At 44.2% G+C, this 21,756-nt stretch overlaps 2 protein-coding genes across 3 annotated transcripts; both read left to right on the top strand.

The window, feature by feature from the left end:
* The first annotated feature begins 548 nt into the window (after nt 1-548).
* COQ2 (coenzyme Q2, polyprenyltransferase) lies at nt 549-20,246 on the top strand. Its single transcript, XM_059843895.1, has 9 exons — nt 549-971; nt 1,061-1,227; nt 3,539-3,660; nt 3,889-3,974; nt 4,862-4,995; nt 5,438-5,626; nt 8,075-17,094; nt 19,724-19,827; nt 20,095-20,246. The coding sequence occupies exons 1-7, from the start codon at nt 566-568 to the stop codon at nt 8,186-8,188; spliced, it is 1,218 nt and encodes a 405-aa protein (XP_059699878.1). The 5' UTR covers nt 549-565; the 3' UTR covers nt 8,189-17,094; nt 19,724-19,827; nt 20,095-20,246.
* On the top strand, nt 17,004-20,246 carry LOC132326123 (placenta-specific gene 8 protein-like). 2 transcript variants are annotated; one of them, XM_059843897.1, is made up of 5 exons: nt 17,004-17,094; nt 18,714-18,842; nt 18,992-19,116; nt 19,724-19,827; nt 20,095-20,246. In XM_059843897.1, coding segments are annotated over exons 2-5 (345 nt in total). In that variant the 5' UTR covers nt 17,004-17,094; nt 18,714-18,727; the 3' UTR covers nt 20,096-20,246. The 2 variants fall into 2 exon arrangements, with proteins under 2 accessions (XP_059699880.1, XP_059699879.1); XM_059843896.1 differs by lacking the exon at nt 20,095-20,246 and having other exon boundaries at nt 19,724-19,831.
* Nucleotides 20,247-21,756: the final 1,510 nt, after the last annotated feature.

Below are 21,756 nucleotides of genomic sequence, written 5' to 3'. Positions count from 1 at the left end.
ATGGCCTGTCATTTTTTTTTTTTTTAATCAAGTCAGAGAACTTCTCCTTTTTGGACATAAGCCTCTGGTGCTGTGAATTTTTCTGCACAGATAACACCACCTGTAGACCCAGCAACAAGACTTAATTGATGCATTGAATTTTCATGTGTGATAATCGCAGTCTTGATCCATCAGGGGTGGGGGAAGCCCCTGAAACATAAAGTTCAATGGGTTAATAGACAATCTGGTTAAGGTGGGAATGCCCAGGTACCTCCCCTGTTGCTAAGCGTAGGTGGATTTGTTATGGCCACCTGGGCTGATCCTATGCCGGTCTGAGATTTCCCAACACACACCCCAAGCCCTCTCCTCCTCCCCTGCGGCTCGGGGAGTGCAAACCCGGCCTCAGACAAGAGCGCGCTACTTTTGTAAGTCGCTGGTTGTTGGAGTCATTAACCCCCAGCATTTCAGTACCTCACACAGATGGTGGGAGAACTGAGTGAGCGAGGAGAAGAGATACAAAGGCCACATGGGAAATCTGATTTTTTTTTTTTTTTTTAATTACCCACAGTGAGGAAAGGTCTTGGAGATGACACGAATGTTCAGAACGATCACGTCAAGTTTCGAGGACGAGGATTTCACTGAGCACACACGGACCCCACACCCCACCCCGCCTCAGCCCCGGCGCGGGGTGCCTAATGGCGCCGCGCATGCGCAGGACCGCGAGACTCCGTCCCGCCGGCAGCGAAGCGGCGCTAAGATGGCGGCGGCGCTGCTGGCGCGGTTGTGCCGGGGTGCCCCCGGACTCCGGGGCACACTCGGGTTCCGCGCCGCCCGCCCGCCCCTCGCCGCCACCGGCGCCGCCCCGCCGCTGCTGCTCCGCCGCCCCGCCGCGCCCCTGGGGCCGCGCAGCTTCTCGGCGGCCGAGCTGGTGCGCGCCGCGCCGGCCCCGCTCCAGCCCTACTTGCGGCTCATGCGCCTGCACCAGCCCGCCGGTGAGCGCGGCGGGGAGGGTCGGGACCGCGTGCCCCCCGTGGCCTCCCGTTCCCCGCTGAGCCCACGCGCGGGTTTTGTCTCCTTGCAGGGACGTGGCTGCTGTATCTGCCGTGTACCTGGAGCATCGGGCTGGCGGCCGCGCCCGGCTGCCTCCCAGACTGGCGCATGCTGTCCCTGTTCGGCGTCGGAGCCGTGCTCATGCGAGGGGCCGGCTGCACCATCAATGACATGTGGGACCGCGACTATGACAGACAGGTAGCGAACCATGGGTCAAGGCCGCTTACACGAGCGTGCAGTGACAGGACAAGGGGGCATGTCTTCAAATTGAAGGAGTAGGCTTAGATTAGATATTAGGAAGAAGTTCTTCACTCTGAGGATGGTGAGGCATTGGAATAGGTTGCCCAGAGAACTGTTGCTGGAACTGTTCAAGGCCAAGCTGGATGGGGCTGCAGGTAACCTGGTCTAGTAAAAAGCGTCCCTGCCCACAACAAGAGGGTTGGAATGAGGTCCCCTTCCAACTCAAGCCCTTCTGTGATTCAGAGAACCAAGCATGTGCCCATTCATCTCCATCGTCACAGAATCAACAGAATTTTTGGGGTTAGAAGGGATCTCGGGAGATGATCTGGTTCAACTCCCTTGCCAAGGCCACCTCACCGGGAGCAGGTTACACAGGAACGCGTCCAAATGGGTTTTGAATGTCTGCAGGGAGAGAAACTCCGCTTAACACATTCTGTTTTTTCTGAGCCATGCACCAAGGATTCTGAAGGCACTGAATTACATGAGCATCACCAGTGATTCCTTGATGAGTGCAGGCTCCAGGTTCAGGAATTCCTCCATGTTTCTGTCTGAGATGCACGCAATTGATTTGTCTACATTTCCTCCAAAAATTGTAGAAAGTATTTTATTTCTCTGTCCAGGACTGTAGTAAGTCTTCTAGAATACTCACCTCTGTGTGAGATAAAATACATGCTGTTGGCTGTAGGCAGTACTTGAACAAGTTTATTTTTCAACCTTGTTTTGCACCACAGAACAAACCAAGTAACACTTTTTTGCTACACTTGCTAGTGACAATCTATCCAAAACCGACTTTTTTCCCCCCTTAATTTTAGGAGAAGCATTTCCTTTTATTTTTGTACTGTTAATTTTGGCTGTTCAGAGTATCATTATGTTGTATGTTTTCATTTATCATCTCCCATTTGTTCAGAAGAGAGAAATAAGCAAAAGGCAGTGCCCATTGTGAGATTTTGAAATGTGCACAGGTTCGGGCTTGGAGGGGAACATCCTGGTGTTGTGTCACTGTTTACTCCTCTTGTTTCTTGTTCCTGTATTGCTCCTGCAGTTTTGGAGTTTGGGTTTTGGCCCTGCAAGACACAGAATAATGAGCCAATCCAGTATGTGAAGGTCTTAGTATGGTACTTGTGTTTGTGCTGTTGGGAAGGCAGGGAATCAGAATGGGGTTTATAACAGCTTTGGATGATTTAGGGTTTGGAAGGTGTTAAAAACTACATATGCTAAACGGGTTTGATGTGGGGATGTGATAAGTAAGAGGGAATTTCAATATAATGGTTTAATTTGTGCATTATGTGATGTGGTCAGATAGAAAGTTTTAAAAATTGCATTCACAGCTTTTTCTGGGGTACCTTAAAAGGCTTCCTTCAACACAGGTGCCATAGAGGCCAGGCCAACAGCAGGAGTTATTTGGTGATGGTGGTTTGGGGTTTAGATTTTGTGTTACTGATTATTTGGGACATGTTTTCTTTAAGTGAAACATCCTATGTTTGGTTGCACTGTGCAGTGGAATTGGTCACAGGTATGTTAAGTGCATATTTACTGCTCCAAAAGCAGTATTTAGTGTTAGCATAGCCTGATTGCGGTGGGGAGAACAAGCTGAAAGGGTTTATTTAAATTCACATTATTCAAGCATAGGCAAGATACTTTTTATGTACAGAATATTCTGTAAAATTTGGCTTTTGAACCTCATTGAATAGACTTGGCACTATTTCCATCATCAATTTCATGGAATTGTTAGGTTGAAAGGCACCTCTGGAGATCATCCAGTCCAACCCTGCCAAGGCAGGGTCACCTGGAGCAGGTGACACAGGAACATGTCCAGGTGGGATTTGGAATGTCTCCAGAGAGGGATCCACAATTTCCCTGGGCAGCCTATTCCAGTGCTCTGCCACCCTCAGTGTAGAGAAGTTCTTCCTCATTTTGAGGTGAAATTCAGTCATTTGGAATTTTTTTGCCGTTGGTAGCCTTTGGCAACTATTCACCATTCATTTAACCTTTTTCTGATACTTGTTTCTTTCTTCAGTTTACCGGGTATGATTTCTTGCTCCAGACAGAGTTTCTAAACTCCACTGTATCCCAGTTGGGATTAAATGTCTTTTCACAGCTATTAACTCCACATCAATGGGACTGGATTCTGAAAATGCCATTAGAGAGAAACAAAAGCAAACAGAATTAGGACCTTTTCATTTCTCTTCAGAAAATAGGAAAAAAAAACATTGTAAATTGCCCATCAGTTTCAGATGTACCTAGTGGTAATATTATTTCCATTTTTTAGGTTGCAAGGACAGCAAGCAGACCCCTGGCAGCTGGAGATATCTCCACTTTCCAGTCCTTGGTTTTTCTTGGGGGACAGCTCAGCCTGGCACTCTGCGTGCTTCTGTGTCTGAATTACTACAGGTGATGTATGAGTCTTTTGGTTTTTAATGTCTGGTACTCGGTCCTGAGTTAAGCACAGAGATTTTGAGTAGAAAAGGTGTTGGGGTCAGAGGGAGGAGGTTATTAGTCATGGAATTGTAATTGAAAAGAAAAGAATTAAATCAGTACTGTGTACAGCTCCTGAAATGCTGCACTACGTCTACTGGTCTTTAGCCTCGCAAACAATAATTCTCTTGGTGCTTTTTACAGTATCATTCTGGGAGCAGCCTCTTTATTCCTTGTGATCACCTACCCTCTGATGAAGAGAATAACATACTGGCCACAGCTAGTTTTAGGTGAGATGGAAAGATTTTTTTTTCTCTTTTTTTAATATCAGATATAATTTTTGGGGTGTTTTACAAGGTAGTACTTCAGCTTTAGCAATCTTTTTATAACTTTATATCAAAATAGAAATACCTTACAGACAAAGTGTTGTTGTGCCACAAGCTTCTTAATTTATGACAGGCATTGGAGTTGTTGTGTGGCTTTGGGGTTGGTTTTTTTTTGTTGTTAGAAATCAGTTCATTGTTTTGATGCAGTGATAGGAGGTAGAAGAATAGGGTGGAAATAAACATTTGTCATTTGAATGAGCTGTAGTTTTGCAGTTATTTCAAAACCCTTCTTAAATACAGGTATGTCTATACAGCATTTCAGTCTTTAGCTGCTAAAATAACTCCTGAACAGATACTGATGGTGCTTGTATTTTAGGTTGAGCTACTAAAACATACCTGTGTATATTGTCTCTTACATTCCAGCTGTCTTCAGAGGATTTTTAACCAAAATCGTCATTTTCATGCTAGAAATACCATAGTTGGCTACTGTGTACTGTTTTGCAGCCACTTATGCTGACATGTTTTGTTACACTGACACCTGAGCATTTTACCTTCAGACCTGTTGTTCGAGTATTCTGGAATAGTTCTGTGCAAATGTTTTCCTACACTAATGAAGTCAAACTCAAATTAGGGAAAAATGTGTGGCATGTGTATTTTTTCTTGCATGTCCAAAGTATTTAATGTCAAATTATTCATATTTATTACCTGCCTGAAACTAAGTGGTAGAAAAATAGAGGTGTTGGTTTCATACAAAAGGCTGCTGATATGATATGCTCTCAGATAAATTGTATTTAATTGCTCCTGGCATTCTTGTAACTTCTATTTTTTTACAATTCTGTTAATGTTTTTAGGATTTACGTTTAATTGGGGAGCCCTTCTTGGCTGGTCTGCCATCAAAGGGTCATGTGAGTGGTCTGTGTGTTTGCCCTTGTACTTTGCTGGAGTCATGTGGACACTGGTGTACGACACCATTTATGCACATCAGGTAGGGTGACAGTGAAACTGTTAAAACACACAAGTTTGTGTGTTTTGTTGACAAATTTGTTGTCAAACAGCAGAACTAACCTCTTGCAGTTCTTCACCTGCAGCTGTGCTGAAGCAGCCCCAAAGAAGTCCCAGCCCTTCAAAATTTTATTGCTGTTTGCCAAGGTTTTACAAGTCAAGTGGAAAGATGGAAGAACAATGCCATTTGTGCTCTTATGCTTTTGCATTGTGGAAATAACTTTGACATTCGTATTAACTCCTGGCTGCTAAACAGCTCTAAGACCAGCCTTCTAGTTTGAATTTTAACATGGGGACTTACAAGTGCCATTAAATTGGGTTCCTAGTAAGAAGCATTGAAAATTTAAGCAAGTCCCCAATTTTTATTTTTCTTATGAAATGGCATTGGATTATGGATTTTGTGGTAATTAATCTTTTCATTCCAGGATAAGAGAGATGACATCATGATTGGTGTGAAGTCAACTGCATTGCATTTCAGGGAGGACACAAAGCAGTGGCTCAGAGGCTTCAGCCTGGCAATGCTCTTGAGTCTGTGTGTGGCAGGGATGAATTGCAACCAAACCGTCCCGTATTACTCGGCTGTGGCTGCCGTAGCGGCTCACCTGGCACACCAGGTTTGATGGATTTATTCATACTTTTTCCATGAGGAAGTTCTTACTAAGAAGTCAGAGGGCTTTTCAACTCACATCAATTAATGAGCTACCCATGAAAAGCAGTTCTGTAAAGAGAACTAAAGCTTGGTCTTCTGAAGTACCTTTTGCAGACCTTTTGGTTGAGGAGACCTTCAGTCCTGACCACAAACAGTGGAGCACTCAGTTTCAGTTTGTTTGTAACCAAGAGAAGTGCCACACATTAAGCTGTGATCTCAAGGAATGGGTTTTCTTCTCACTGCCAGTAGCAGCTGCTGCTAGATCCACCTCAATGTGCTGCAAAATACTGTGGTGTTGACTGTTCTGATTCAGTTCTTGCAGTGTCTGGCACACATAATAGCAGATGTTAACATTATAAGTTTATGTTAATTTGACAGTTCTAAAGAGTTCTCTTAAAAGCAGAGATCAATTAAATTCACTCTTGTAGTCGCATTCATTTAGAAATTTTTATGAATAAGAGAAAGAAAGAGATTAGCTTTGTCAGTAAAGGATGCAGATAGGATCCTGTTATCTTGTTATTTCTGAATCCTAACAACTGTGTTACACAGTGTTGTAGTAAGTGACAAGTCAGTCTATTCAAAAATTAATTGCTGGTCTTGATAGGTAAGTGATGGCAGAGTATTGTGTATTGCAAGTAGTGAAACCATTGCTTGTCTGAGAAGTTAAATTTGTGGTAATGTGGAACTTTTTATATAGCACGTTGATTGTAATGTTGCATTTTAATGGGTGGAGCTCATGCAGGTAATGGATATTAAACATATCACTGGGTAAGAGAAGCCTTGTGGTGATGTAGTCTGGCACTCAGCCACTGTTTTCATAGTGACTGTGCTTGGAAATGTGTGAGGGAAAGAATACTATGTCCACTGTATGATCATTTACAGTTTGAATTGTCAGAGAGCCTTTGTGCTGTAGTTTTATCATAAATGAGAACCATTTTAAGGATCTTTATAAGTGAGGATGCAGACCAATGAATATAAATGATGGAGAATTCACAATTGTGTGGGGTGCCAAAGTCAAAAGAGCAGAACTGTTCTGTGTACCACAGAGTAGCTTCTTTTGGAGGAATTATTTTAATAAGTCCTGCTTAAACATTTTTATGTATATCTTCTTGTTCAAGATTTCTAATTGTGTCCTTAGCTGAGTTTAGAAAGCTGAGTAAGATGCTTGAGGATCAGGATTTCCAAGATTTCCTTGATTCACTGAATTTTTGCCTGAGGCAGAAAAATTTGGGTCATGATGATGTCAAATTGTATCCTTCTCAAGAAGTGCACCAACAGAAAAATAACATCTTCTACTTTCCTTGTGTTTCTGAAAGAATAGCTTAGCTGCTGTTGAGAGTAATTTGCCAGTTCGGTGTTTTGAGTTCCCAGTGTCTGAGGAGCTGACAGGTTCTTAAGGGTGTGGATCACATCATATTTGAGAAGCTTGTGAAGAGTGTTTTTGATTATTTGACTAGGACCCAGCCCTGATTTCTCTCTACAACCACAAATGAAGCAGATTTCCTGGGGAAGGTTTCACTTCTTTTAGTCAACTTCTTTCTGTTTTAACTTTTCAAAGGCTGAAGTGCAAAATTGGAGGTTTTAGGGGCTCCTTCTCTGTTAATCCTTTCACTCATTTTGCTCAACATTTCCTCTTGTTATCGTGCTCAAGACTTTTGCACCAAATTTTGATTTTGGGAATATTTTTTCAGTAAATTTGCACTTGCTGTACCTTGTGAGTTGGGTTTTCTTTGTTTGGTTGGTTTTTTTTCCACTTTTAGTTGTGAATCACAGCAGGGAGCTGCCATGTGGGTAAGCCAGGCCTTCTGGCTGCTAGTGCAGGTGTCCTGGTCCTTGTTTGGAAGGGAATTGCATGGACTTGGCTAAGAGCACCTGGACTGAAACTAGCTCTGTGTGGCAAGGCAGGGTTTGGCACTTGCTCTGTTTCACTGCTGGCTCTCCAGTGCCTTGTCTCTACTGAAACATAGAACAACACCTTGTAGCAGAGATGGAAAAGTGCATTCATCTTTATTTAAAGTTACATTGAAGAATTAGGTGGCAACCTAATGAGGAAAATCTCAAGGAGACTTATTTACATGCCCAGATATTTTTGCACTTTTAAGTATCAATCCAGACATACCAGTAACTGGGCTGTTTATATAGTCTTCCATTGAGATAGTCTGGGAATCATGTTCATTTGAGGGCCTTGACTTTTCTGCTATATGTTGAAAAAAATCTGTCAAACACAGATGCCAGTTATGCAAAAAAAAAAAAAAAATTAAACACAGAGTATTTCTGTTTTTTGTGGAGTTAAGGGTAGACTTTAGAGCTTAAGAAGAATTTTTTGAAGTTGCGGATAATTTTGTGATGTGTCCGATATTTATGAGTCTGTAGAATAATAATAATCCTCTTATGTTATACTGTGCTTTTGCAGATTTACACTTTGGACATAGACAAGCCCGAAGACTGTTGGAAGAAATTTGCTTCAAATCGTACTGTAGGAATTCTGCTCTTCATAGGGATTGTGCTTGGAAATCTGTGGAAATGAAAAGGCTTAAATGTAGAAGATCCTTCAGAGAACAGATAGTTGAAATCACTATACTGATATTTTAGTCTAACTGAAGTGTAAGTATTATAAGAAGGAAAACACTTGTAATATAAATATAGCTGCTTTATATTGTTTATTTATAAAAGCTGGTGGAAACATTCTTGTTTCTGAAATCATGTAGTTTTGATAATTCTACAGTGAAAGTTTTGGTTATCTGGGAATAACTTCAATCTGCATAGAGCTCCAAAGAGCTCTGCTGGTCCTGTGTAGTAGCAGCAAACTTCTGTCAAGCTGTGGAGACTGTGAACCCAAGATTCTATATGAAGCGGGTGTCTCTTAGTGACAGCACGGGTAAAAATGCAAAATTATTTCTGGATGTAAATAAAATCTGGCTCTAGATGTTTGATGGTCTGATTTATTACAAAGGTAATTTTCAGTTTGAGTTGGAGCTTGTTTCATGTAGGAGTTGCAATAACTGTTTTTCTTCTGTGATGTCTAGAAACAGTGAGGACTCTAAATGTGTGAGGTCCACAGTAAGGAGTCAGTAGAGAAGTATTTAAGATTTTCTGCTCTTGCTGTGATTGCTGCAGCAGGTGCTTTCCTGTGAAAAGGACGGGCTTCATGTGAAAAGAACAGGCTTCTGCAAAGTTGCCTGCACAGAGTGAGCTAATCTTGTTTGTCAGAGTGATTTGAACACGTACTAAGGACTGAAAACAAAAGCAGAGAAGCCCAGAGCTGTTGCCAAATGTGTGTCAGCAGTGGTTGACCCTCGGCTACAAATTTGTCATGCAAACTTGTTGAGATTTTTTTTTTTTAATTCCGCTTGTTTTGACCTATGCCTACTGGTCTTATTTGTAGTCTTACAGGAAAAACTTGTTTCTAGAGGAACGCCTAGAAACAGTAAAAATAGCAAGTGCAGGCTAACTAAATGGTCCTACACAGAAGTTCTTCTTAAATAGGGTTTGTATTCCTGGGGTGGAGAAAGTATTAAGTTGAAGAAAAGCAGTTTAATAATGAAAAACCATAGGCTTCTGATCAGTTTTGTGACATAGCTGCATTTTGTGGAGGGAGAATTTGATGCATCCAACTTGAACTTTGTTTATTAGCTGTTTACTAGTAATTCAAAAGTCTTGTAAAGTAACTAGTATGGATCAGTTTACGTAGTTTTATTTTAGTGAGGTGGTGGCAAAAGTTATTAATCTGCTTTTAACATACTAAAGCATCTTTAAGTAGCTCAGATTTGGGAAGAGCTCACATTTTGTCGTGCATTTGAACCTTCTGGTGTCCTTTGTCTGATGGCTGCTTGTCACAAGTGTGTCACGTTGAGGGAGGCTCGGGACGCTCAGTATGAGAGATCAGCAAGCTTCGTTTATTGATTAGAGCATCAGACATTTATGCACAACAAGTAATAAGCTCATACATATTCTGTAAGCTAAGCAATCTATTGTTTATACTATAGATACCAGTTCTCTTCTTACTTCCTCATTCCTTACGACTTACATCTTCTTTTTCTCATCTCTCTCTCAGCTACAGCATCTTGTTATCATAATACAGCTATGTTCAAGGCCACAGTGTCCTTGCAGGGGCAGGGACTCAGATTAGCTGGGTCCGATACTTTTCCAATTCTTGGTCAGCTATCCAGACCATGTCTACGTGGCCTTTGTCACGTAACTAGCCCTCCACACAAGTGTTTGTCTTAAAATGAGAAGAGGAAAAGGGTGTCGCTATATACAGTGTAAAATAAAATTTAAAAACAGTCCCCATGTCCGGAACTTGAAAATCGCTTCATATTTTCAGTGTGAGTTTTCCAAATTCATCTTAATTTCTTTTCACACAGATAAGACATAGCTGTATTTTAGGTTCATTGCCTGAAAAACAAAAAGATTAGGTTCCAGGCTGTAATACTGAGGATATTAAGTTTGTGAAAAATTTTTTGATTAACGCAAGGAAATAAATAATTTATCAAGTGCAAAAGAGGTAAAGGCTACTGAGGATGTTAGTTGCATGAGCATTTTATGATAAATACACAGAAAGTAATAATTTTTAAAGCACAAAAGAGATAAAGGCCGAGCTGCTTCCTGGCTAAAACCTTCCTGTTTGGATCTCTTGGCAGATATATGTACATCTCTTCCCTTCATGTCCAAGGTGTTCTATTCCAAATCTTCACTAAGATGCTCTCTGCTGTAATTGGATGCAGTTTCTTAAAAAGTTTTCAAATACTCCTGTCTCTAAGCATCAGGTTTTATTAGTGTGCTTTTGCAGAACTAAACAACATCCTCTGGAAGTTTCTTCTGCCCTTTCTCCCGCACCTCCTTTTCCAAGTATTCCTCCACAGGATGTTGAGATAATAGATGTTTTTTTCCAGCAACAGAAAGATCAAATGTCCCTAACAGTGGCAAACTGAAACACTGCCAGTTGCTCAGTGAAACAGAAAGCTCTGTACTAACATCAGCCCTTGCCTATGTGTTGCACTTTGTAGAAGAACATATCAAAGCAACACCAGCTCTTTGTCCAGGATTAGTCCTATAGAGATAAGGGTGCTACTCCTGCAGAGATAGAAAGGTTGTCAAGGCATTGGAAACCTGCAGGGTGGGGCTGGATCTTTGCCTTAGAAGCCTGTTTTGTACAGTGGCACATGGGAGCTCTCACACTCCCCTTTCCCAGGGAGAAGACTTGTGAGAAGAGGGTCAGCCAAGGCAAACTCTGCCTGAGTTCTGCTATTAGTATTTCTTGGTAAATATAATGGTGTTAATGGGTCAGGTCAGGGTTTTCCCTCCCTCTCTTCCCAAGTACATGCTACAGGAGCTATGCTCTGCAAACATCTGGAGTGCCTGTGCTAGCCGGTCTGGCTTCCAGGGAGCCTGGCAACACCATGGCAGTAGGTCAGGCATCTCACCAACCACTGGTGACATGACCTGGAAAAAAAAGGCATTCCTTCTTCTATTTCCACTTTGGAAAAACCTAGGAAAGGGCCATTAATTCATTTCTAAACACTTCACAGTACTAGGAGAGAAGCTCTGTTTGAGCTTCAAAAGAAAGCTACCAAGAAAAAATGTGTATCTTAGCCAGCCATGGATAATGAGAAATTTAGGTACTAGCTGAAGGCTCCTGGTATACTGAAGAGGTGATTTTGCGTTTCCTGCAATGCCTCCCTGCATTTTGTGATGGAGGCAAAAGGCCAGAGCAAATTTTAATGCAGTGTGCTAGATGCAGTACAAGAATTACGAAAGAAATAGAAAAAAAGTCATTGGTTTTACAGCATTTTTCTTTGCCTGGATGGTGGTGTTTAAAAAAACCATAAAAAAATACCACTTCCAGGCAGCTATACAGAAGTGATTTTGTCTGAATAAAGCAGAAAGAGGCCTAATACACTTAAAAGAAACAGAAACAAAACCAACAACAAAAGAACAGTATTCATGCCAAGTTTAATGCTTCTAACAATACAGCTGTATTTTTTGGGGTGGAAATTCCCATCCTAATGCAAAACAAAATCCAAAGCCACCCCTGACTTCTTATGCCTGCGAAACACAGTTCTTCCAAATTGCCAAGCTTGTCTGTGACAGGTACAGTAACAAGGAAATACAACTAATACAAAATAAAATAAATAAAATATAGCTAATGTAAAACAAGTTGTATCAACTGCATAAAGAACAGAACCAAGCCTGTAGCCGTTTGTAAGGGCAGTGCCGGAAAGCGGTGGCCTGCCGTTCCACAGGACCTTATTTTTTTCCTGCACTGATGTCAAAGCATTCACAGAGTTCAGCTCTGAATGTAAAGTGTCTCACTTTCTACAACTCCCTGAAAGGACCCTGTGGCCAGGTGGGAGTTGGTCTCATCTCTCAGGTAGCAAGTGACAGGAGGAGAGGAAACGACCTCAAGTTACACCAGGGGAGGTTTAGACTCGATATAAATTCCTTCGCTGAAATGGTGATCACACATGGGAACAGGCTCCCCAGGCAAGTGGTGGAATCACCATCCCTGGAAGTGTTCAAAAGGTGTGAGGTTGTGGCACTTGGGGACCAGGTGGTGAACAAGGCAGTGCTGCATTAATGGCTAGACTTAATGATCTTAGAGGTATTTTCCATAAATGTTTTTCTGTGATTTGATACTGAAGTGCAATAATTTTATCTTCAAGTTATCACTGTTCAGTGCTCAACCTCACAAGCAGCAACACATACATAACACCAGGGGACTGCTTTGGGGAGAAACTTCAACACTGGTAAAACCACTGTTCAGTGTTCACCTCAACACTGTGAAACCACACCACTTAGGTGGCTGTTTAGTAGAAAAGCCTCTGCATTTTTTGTTGCCTCTCAAGCTGCAGCACAGCCAAATATTTGTCAAACAGATTTTCAGCTTCATCAGAGCTAATTTTCCCCAAATTCTGTCATGCTATTAATCACTTTTTCAGGGAGTATGTATAAATGGAAATAAAAGTACATGAGAGGAAAATGGAGGAAAACACAGACTTGTGTACACCATAACATGCATTATTGTTGTGCTTTTAAGCATTTGCTGGAAGGCACCTTGAATTTATTTGCTTAGAGTTGGCATGATCCCTTTTCCCCCTGCACTTCCGTATGCATGACACCGCCCAGTGCATGCAGCAAGGCAGTAAAAGAAGGATTTGGCAGACCATAGTTAAGTGTCACTTTGACTGGATCTGTTAGATTAGGGTGGGAGTTTCCTGCCTCCCTCCTTCTTGGGAGGAAAACCCAGGGCAGAAAGCCAAGGTCATGTATGCACAGGTTGTCTCTGGAGCTGGTGGGGCTGAGGTTGCTCTTGGCTATGTAAAGGGTGGGCTGAAGGTCAAGTGTGCATTGCATGCCTCCTCTCCCAGGTGACAGGTGATAAACTTTTGGTTGCTCAACCCCAAGCAGGACTCTGGCACCTACACAGTTCCTTCCCTTATTGTATCTTTATCTGATGAATATGCTCTCCACAGCAGGACCGCTGCTAGCAGCACCTGGGGATGACTACTGGTGGGTTTTTTCTCATGTGCTGGGTAGAATGGGGAAAGTGGTCTTACACTCCTTCCCGTGTCTCAGCTCAGCCATGAGATGCTGTGCTGCCAGGTGTGGCAGGTGCAGAGGCAGTGAGTGTTGTCTTTGGGATTCGCTTGAGAAATCAGTGGCAGGAGGGGAAGCAAGAGGCAAAAATTGCTTTAAAGAATTCAAGCTGCTCAGTGCTGATTTATTTATGACATAGTAAGTCAGAAAAATGCTGGGGAGCTTCTTTCAGAGGTTACAACCTACCCTTCCATCAGGGTGAGCAATGTTGGGTCATGAGACTGTCATGGAGAAGCAAAACTCTCCTTTGAAGGGGACTTGCGGTCATGTACATGCAGCAGGTGTGGAGCCATACAGCTACCCCATCTTGCAAACCTCAGTTTTCATCTCTCCAGGTTCAACTCTCTCAATACCTTCTCCCATCTGTCTTAAGAAACATCATTATCATTAAGTAGTAAAGGTCTTTTTTAATCCACAGTACAACTTATTCTGCTAAATAACATTAATACATTAAAAAATACTTTTCACCCGTCAAATACCATTGCAAAGTGTGTTGGATGTCCTTTTGTTAATACCTTGGTTAATGCTGGATTAACTTCATGATGCATCCTGTGTGGCTGTTTACTTCGCTCTTCCTCAGGTGTTAAAGCAAGGACACCACGTGTGGCAGACACAAGGGACAGCAGAAGGGAAGGTCCATTGTCCCCTGCATTTCTCTGGATGAAGCTGTCAGCTTGGGATAAAACTGCCATATAAAAGGCAAAGAGCACATGCCAAGCTGGAAATTAGCCATGGGTCAGGTCCAGAGGCTTTCTGGAGTAAGCTGAACTGCTGAGGTTCTCCTGCTTCCCACCATTCTATGGAGATGGGGATGGGTACAGGAAGATCCACACTTGCACCCTCTGCTAGTTCTGCTTGTGTGCAGATGCAACTCAGTGAGAATTAGGCAGTTAATGAAGCAGCAGACTACAAAATGTTTAAGTTGGTCTGATCTGTTTGTAACAAGAGGATTGATTTGTTGATTTTTACTTTAGTGGTTTTTTTACTTTGTGAGCTCCTGAGATAAAGCTTGATTCCCACAGGGCATTATCCTGTGAGTCTGAGTGACCTGGAGAAAGAGTGGCATCACTGAAAGCATGAAAAGGTAGCAAGCCACAGGAAGCCAGAAGCTCAGCCAGAAGATGTGTGATGTCTTTCTCACACAAGATGTGTGAAACATCTTGTGACAAACCATTGCTAGTGCTAACATGCAATTGTAGAGGGATTTGAAACCACTTTTAAGTCTGACCAGCTGTGACTAAGAGCTTCTGTGAAGCTGGTGGTACCATTTTCCCCTGGCTGTGAGCTCTTCACTGTGTGCTGGACTTTGTGTTTCTGTGCCTGTGGCACAGGGTTTCAGGCCCCTTGCCTAGACGGCACTGCACACTCCCATCCATAGCATCATTTCCAGTCTGATCAGCCACCCAAGACTCTCTCCACTGTGTGCAGTGTCTCTAGCATGGGAGAGATGAGGGAAGTGCAGACATCCCTCAGGATGGGAGCAGCTCTCTCCTTGTACCAGCTGCAGTCGCTTCAGTGTTGGTGAGATATGCAACTGACCCTCAGCTATATTTCTAAGGGCTGTGAAAATTTTCCCTTGCACTTACTCAGCTCCATTCTCCTGCAGCTTTTACCGTTGCAGGAATTTCCCTTCTGCCTGAGCCATCTCAAGCTGTGGGAAGAGGGCAAGGTTTGTGGGTAACATGTTCTTCCATTGAAGCTGTGGAGACATCTAGAAAAAAAGTGAAGTTTCTGATTCAGAAGACCTTCTCCATGTCTGAAACAGTCCCCTAAGACTGTTACTCTGTCTCTGGAAAGGACTGGTGGGACCAGAGCTTTGGAGAGAGGCACCCAGGCACCCTCCTGTGCCAGACATCCTCCCTGACCTGCACACCAATGGGATTCATGGACCCTCTGCGAATGAACACACCTCGCACCACTGAAGACACCTTAGTTTGTGTAAATAGTATGAGGCAGCATACTGGGGAGAGCGGCTTTGCTCATTTGTGGTCACATTTGAGGTTGCAGGTTGGACTTGTTTTAAGTGGTACAGAGAACAGGCACAAACTTTTATGTGTGAGTGGCCCAAACTGGAATAAATGAGTTTCTGCTTGTAGCTGCTTCATAAAATACAGCGGTAGACTGTGTAATCCATACTTTGTTCTTTGCAGAGAAAACAAAAAGGTGTTAAGGGAGATTTTTTTAATCTGTGCTCCTGAATCTTCATCAGTATTGCGTTTACTGATTTCCTTTAACATGTAGTACATGTTAAATTGGCGAGTATTTATTTCAGTGGAATTTTTCCATTGTCTTAGAGATAAAAATAGAATGGCTTGGTTTGAAAGGGACTTTAAAGATCATCTAGTTTCAAACCCCATGCTGTGGGCAGGGATGCTTTCCACTAGAGCACATTACTCACAGCCCCATCCAACTTGGCCTTGAACACTTCTAGGGATGGGGCATACACAGCTTTGCTGGGCAACCTATTCCGGTGCCTCACCACCCTAACAATGAAGAATTTCTTTGTAATACAGACTAAACCTATCCTGCTTCAATTCAAAGCAATTCCCCCTTGCCCTGTCACTACATGCCCTTGTGAAAAGTCCTTCTCCAGCTGACTTGTAGCTCCCTTTAGGTACTGGGAGGTGCTCTGAGGTCTCTCTGGAGCTTTTCCTTCTTACCACCTAAAAAACCTGGCTGCATTTCAACTTCCTGTTTCCCTCCTCCCCAGCAGATTCCTAGGCCATGAGCCTCATCCAGCCAGCCAGTGGGATGACAGGCATCTCCTCCTCTAGGGAGAATCTGCCGACTTACAACTTTTTGCAAACCTCAGTTTTCATAGCCTATTGCAATGTTCTTATAAAGAACACTGTGTATGAGCCAGCCAGGGAGTGGCCAGGCAGACCCATTGTAAAGCAGGGACAGACACAGTTAAACTTTGGAGCTGCTGGAAGTCAAGGGAAGCATTTCAAGGCACGTCTCCCTGTTTTCTCAGCAGCACTACTGGTAAAAGCCTTCACTTAAAGCACCCTAAGTCCCAGCCTGTTGACAAAGCTGCCATATTGAAGTTTAGCCCAAACTTCTCCTTTCCCATTCTTCATGAGGGTGAGAGAGAAGGGAATCTCACCATCAGCACTTCCCATGGGATGCATCGAACTTGACTTGCTCCCGAGAAACAGCCACCCAAAGCCTCTCTGGGATCTCTGCATGCTGTGTGCATCCTGCTGGGAAACAAAAAGTGCTGTCCTAGTGCCACAGATTCTCCACAAAATTTGGAAGTGCATCCAAAACTGTCTTGCACGGGGCATGAGTGGTTATGTATTTGGGGCATGTTAGTGTAGAAACTAATACTAGTATCTTATGAAGTGAAATTTATGTGTGTATGGTAATTGCTCAGTTAATTTTACTGTAGTGGCTGGGCTACATGGCCTGTGACAAGCACTTAGGGAATCAGCCTAATTATTATGGAAAGCCTCCCCATGTGGGATGTGTTTTCTAAGAAATGAAAACCTATATGTCTGTTCTGATGACAGTACATTATTCAGAGCTGCCCTTCCCTGAGCAGCAACATCATGTGGGCAAAGTTAAGGGAATAAGACAATAAACATGCAAACTTTTTTTTTTTTAAAGAAGTAACTAAGCTTGGGAAAAGGAAAAATAAATGACTGTGTTCTGCACTTGTAAAGTCTGTGGTTGTAAGGACAGGGCACAGCTCCTGACCTCCCCCTTCATGTTACCTCCCACTCATTGTATGCTTTTTACTGCTGGCTGCCAATAAGAACATCCGAGGGAGTAAGTTTAGTTTCATCTTTGCCAGAGCCTCTTTGTGCAGGGAGAGGAGGCAAGGCTGCTCACCAGGTTAGTTCTCTGAAAGCATGGAAATATTAGTAACTTGTTAGCCTGGGAAGAGTAGGATAATAGCATCAAAGTAGGGATTTTTTTTTTCTTTTTTCCTGCTTAGCACAAAATACAAATCAAACTATCTGGCAAATCTACATGGGGAAGTGTGGGGGGGAGGGGGACGGGACGGGGCAGGGGCGCTTTTAAAAAGCTATGTGCAAAAGCTGGATTATGGAAAGTTTACCTTTGCTTACTGCTTTCTGATGCTAAGACAATTGTATAAATGTGTTGAAGGAATCTGACTGGTACTCAGTACTCTCTGTTTAAACTGAACTGCCCTACCAGAAGCTTGGATATTGATGGCTTTTGATACCTGGTCTCTCTGTGTGCTTGCTTGTCCCCTCATTGGAGTGTGCTGTTGGTGGCAAGAGCAGCTATGCTTCAAACTCTTCATTATTGTTTGCAGCTAGGAGAGAAGAAAATAGGTGAATAATACTTGAGTGAGTGGCACTGCTGTTGGCAGGCAGAGGAAAGCTGTGGGTTGGCAGAGGTGTTGCACCTCCCTCTGGACACACACCTAATACTACCTCCAGCTGCACTCCTGCAGGGCTTGTAGACTGGTATGTGCTGCCAGCTGAAGCCAGGAGTGGGATTTCTGGAGAAGCATGTGTTACTCCAAAGGATGGAGGAAGAAGGTGCTCCCCCTCCCCCAGCATCACTCCTTCATTTGAGTTTCTATTCTGGCTTCTGAGCTCAGAAGCAATAGGAGGGAGAGGAGGAAGAGGAGGAGGCTGACCAGCCAGTAGGGTGGGTCTGCCTTTGTCGAACTGCTGTTTCTAAGACATAAAATAAATCAACCCTACTTACAGAAAAGAAGGGTCAACAAATGTGAGCAGGCAGTTTATCTTATCTCAGAGAACCTCACCCAAACCCAAACTTTCTTAGACTTGTTACCTAGAAGTACTTTGTGCTTTTTTACTTGGCTAGGGAATTAGAAGCAGAAAGAAATTGTTCTTGTTGCTATTCTTACTATTATTATTATCATCATTATCATTATTTTAGACCTGAGGTTTACTAGTTTTCAAGGTTTAACTGCTTGCTTAACCTCAGAAAAACAAGGAGAGTGTTTCAGACTTTGGACATTGATTTTCTCTCTTTCTGGCTCCCTACATCAGGAAACCAGAGATACGAGTTTTCTGTACTACTCTTCTTGTGTGTGGCCTGGCTTTGTTATGAGGAAATGAGTCCACAGGTGATTTCCACATGCCCTGTGCCCGTGCTGTGTAAAATACACCAAGTCCAACAACTGGAATGCCCAACTCCCTTTAGCTTGGGTTCACTGCCCAGCCCAGCTCAGCATGAGGGCAATGAGTCATGTCTAAGCACTAGCAAAGCCTGTATGGAGTGGAGTGGGGAACATCAGTGGCCTAATGCTATTTTGAAGGATAAAATGGCAGATAACACGAAAACCTTGAACAGATAGAAATGCAGGCAAGATATGGTTATGCTCTATCACCTCCAGTGGCAGCTAGGGAGCTGGGCAAAAGGAGGCCTGCTGAAGGGTGGTAGCCACTAGTTTGGTTGGAGATTCAGACCAGCCATGGTTTTTTCGCTATCCTGTTTCTTGCCTCTTTCAGAAGAGGACCTGGGAATGGCTGTCCCAACCGTTGTGACGATCCAGCCGCAGTACGGTGGGGCCATGTCCTCTGTCTCGAGATGCACATGGCAGACAGGCCTGATGGACTGCTGCTCCGACTGTGGCGTCTGTGAGTGCCTTGGACACACTTTCCTTGCCCCTGCTGTTTGGTTCAGTGGTGCCACTGTGCAGCCAGGCAGCCTGGCTCTCCCAGCTGCTCCGGTGGTTCCAGGTGGGCAGGCAGAGCCTCAGCCAGTGCTGTGTTTCTTTCTCTGCCAGGCTGCTGCGGGATGTTCTGCTTCCCCTGCCTGGCATGCCAAGTGGCTGGGGACATGAACGAGTGCTGCCTGTGTGGGACCAGTGTAGCCATGAGGACCCTGTACCGCACCAGATATAACATCCCGGTCAGTGCTGAGCCTACCCCTCACCCCGCTGCAAGCCTGAAAGACAGGGTGCCCCCAAGGCCCCTCTCTCTGCTTGAGGGAGGGGCTCAGGACAGCAGTGATTTCCACTCCCCCTTTTTTTCCCATTTGTATCCACTTCAGATGCTTCCTTCTTTGAGCTTTGATTGAGGTAACTGTGGGCTGAATAAAGAATAGGTGAAGCTGGTTACACGGATAAAGATCCATAATCGGGTTTGGGAGAAAGGTGGACAGTGCATATGTGAGGGTGTTTCTTCCTGCAGCGGAGGTGGTTACTGCCATCCCAAGGGCAAACCATAGGGTCCCAAGTTCCCTTTCCCTACATTGTCTGTTCCTGTGAGCATTTTTCTTCCCAGTCTGAACCTTAGAAGTCAAAAGATAAGTAGCTATCTGCAGCCTGCACAAAGGGCTCCTTCCTTCCTTTCTGTGGTTCCTGGGGTGCCAGCCCAGGGCTTCAGTGTTTTCTACTCAAGATGCTGCAGCCTGCCGAGAAGAAAAGAGTACTTGACCTGGAATGTGATTAACATTTTCTTGGCTGGAACATGTTCTCTGGGAAGCCTCTGTCCCCTAACCTGTTTCTCCCTAACAGGGGTCCATTTGCTCTGACTGCTGTGTCACCCTGTGGTGCACTGTTTGCTCTGTTTGCCAAATGAAGAGAGACATTAACCGCAGGAGGGAGCTTGGCATATTCTGGTAAGCTAGGGGTGGTGGTGCTTGTTAATAAAGCTGCTGTCACACGCAGCCAGGTGGCTTCCCAGAGCCTTTCCTGCCAACATCTTGACACCGGACCAAGTTTGCTGCAGTGGGGAAATGGCCATGGACAATTGACCAGAGTGACATGTCCTGAAGCAAAATGTCACTGTGGACCTTGTGCAGGGTGGAGGGGGGAGGACTGGGGCAATACACAGAGTGTGGTGAGGCACATCTCAGTCCCGACACTCCTCTTCCATCCTGTTGCAGATGCTGCCATCCTCACTGCATTCTTGGAGCTGCTGCAAGCAGGAGTCACCACTGCTCTGACTGTTGGAAAATGCACCATGTGGAGCTTGCCTTGACTGCATTTGATTTCCCCTGCTTAACTGCAGAAATAAAGTTTTGAGTTTGTCTTCCTACCTCTGTGTATGTCACTCTTGCACCACCTGAGAGCACCCATCATTCTCCTGCTCCATCCATCTCAGCAGCCCCTGGTGTAGCTGAGATTTCTCTGTGCCTGCTGCAGAGAGAGATTTTCACTAGTATTTTGTTATTGGATCAGCTATCAGAAAGGCTATTTAATACATTGAAGAAGTCAGTGTTGTTCATCCAAGTTTCAAAATTTGGGAAAATGACTACTGCTGCAGGGCAGAGCTGGGTCTTCCTGCATTCAAGTGACTTCTGCTGTTGGTCAGTGACACCTTTCTGAATAGAAAGGAATGGGGTGCCTGGCACCAGCTCACCTTGATGTTGAAGAGATATGGACCCTGAGCATGAATTCCTCCACACCTGCAATAAAAAACCTGTCTGGGTCATAGGCTGTGTCCTCTCTAAGTACAAATAGTGCCATCTTCCTGCATGGCATTACACAGCTCATCTGTCTGCACTGGGCTGTGAGCCCTGCATTCCCATCCAGAAAGTGGAGGTTACATCCACCTTTTCTCCATCACTCTCAAGAGAAATGCTTAAGGACTTTTGATCCCTACAAATATCGCCCAGCTTCATTCTTTAGGGAGAATATGATTATTTTTTTGTCCCCACTCCACCTGTACCACAAAACTTGTTAAGGGCAAGTAGTGGCTCTGTCCATACTGAGGGGTGTGTGGGTGTGATGGTACTCCCAACTGCTTAAACTCAGATGGCTCAGATGGTCCTATGGATGATCCCTGGCAATGCAGAAAAATGCATTTTTAGCCTGAGAAAGGCCACCCTTGTGTCACCCAGTGCAGTTACAGATAGTTCTCACAGATACTCAGGTTTGACAAAGGAATGGTGCTGCACCTCCAGCAGCACATGGCTTAGGGCAGCATAGGAGCCTGGAAACACACTGCTCTTTTTGAAAATCTCTCCCACCAGGGCTCTGGGCCTGGAGAACGACCGGGTGGGGAAAGGTGAGGGCTGGCAGCAGAATACAGCAGGGAAGCTGCCATTGTGCAAACCTGCACCTAAGCTACCATTTGCTCTGTTAGTCAGAGGGAGCAGGGGTCATTTGCCAGAGCACATATAAAGCATGAGAACCAGGAAAAGGACACGTGTCTGCTGGGACAAGGACAGCTTGGAAAGTACGTATGGCATGGCTTTGCTTTGGTCGTGGTATGGAAACTGCTTGTGGCTGAAGTGGTGATGCTGGGCAAGGGGAAAGGGTAGAAGCAAACATGAAGTTTACTACCTGGAAAGTTGCTTCAGGGTTAACAACAGCGTGGTGGGTGCTGCTGATGGCATCTTGACAGATGTGGGTTAACAACAGCGTGGTGGGTGCTGCTGATGGCATCTTGACAGAGGTAGAGGACAGCAGTTTTTGCACTGCGTTGCTCATATATTACACTGTATTTGTGCATATACAGTGCCTATAGATACTGCTTTATGACCTTGGCTGTTGGTGAAATGTAGCTGCATGCACCTCAGGATGCTTTTGTCCCCATCAGTCAT

The sequence above is a fragment of the Haemorhous mexicanus genome, chromosome 4 (genome assembly GCF_027477595.1).
Source record: "Haemorhous mexicanus isolate bHaeMex1 chromosome 4, bHaeMex1.pri, whole genome shotgun sequence".
NCBI classification, from domain to species: domain Eukaryota; kingdom Metazoa; phylum Chordata; class Aves; order Passeriformes; family Fringillidae; genus Haemorhous; species Haemorhous mexicanus.
The sequence above is the reverse complement of the archived record's forward strand: the minus strand, read 5'-3'. Positions and strand labels throughout refer to the sequence as shown.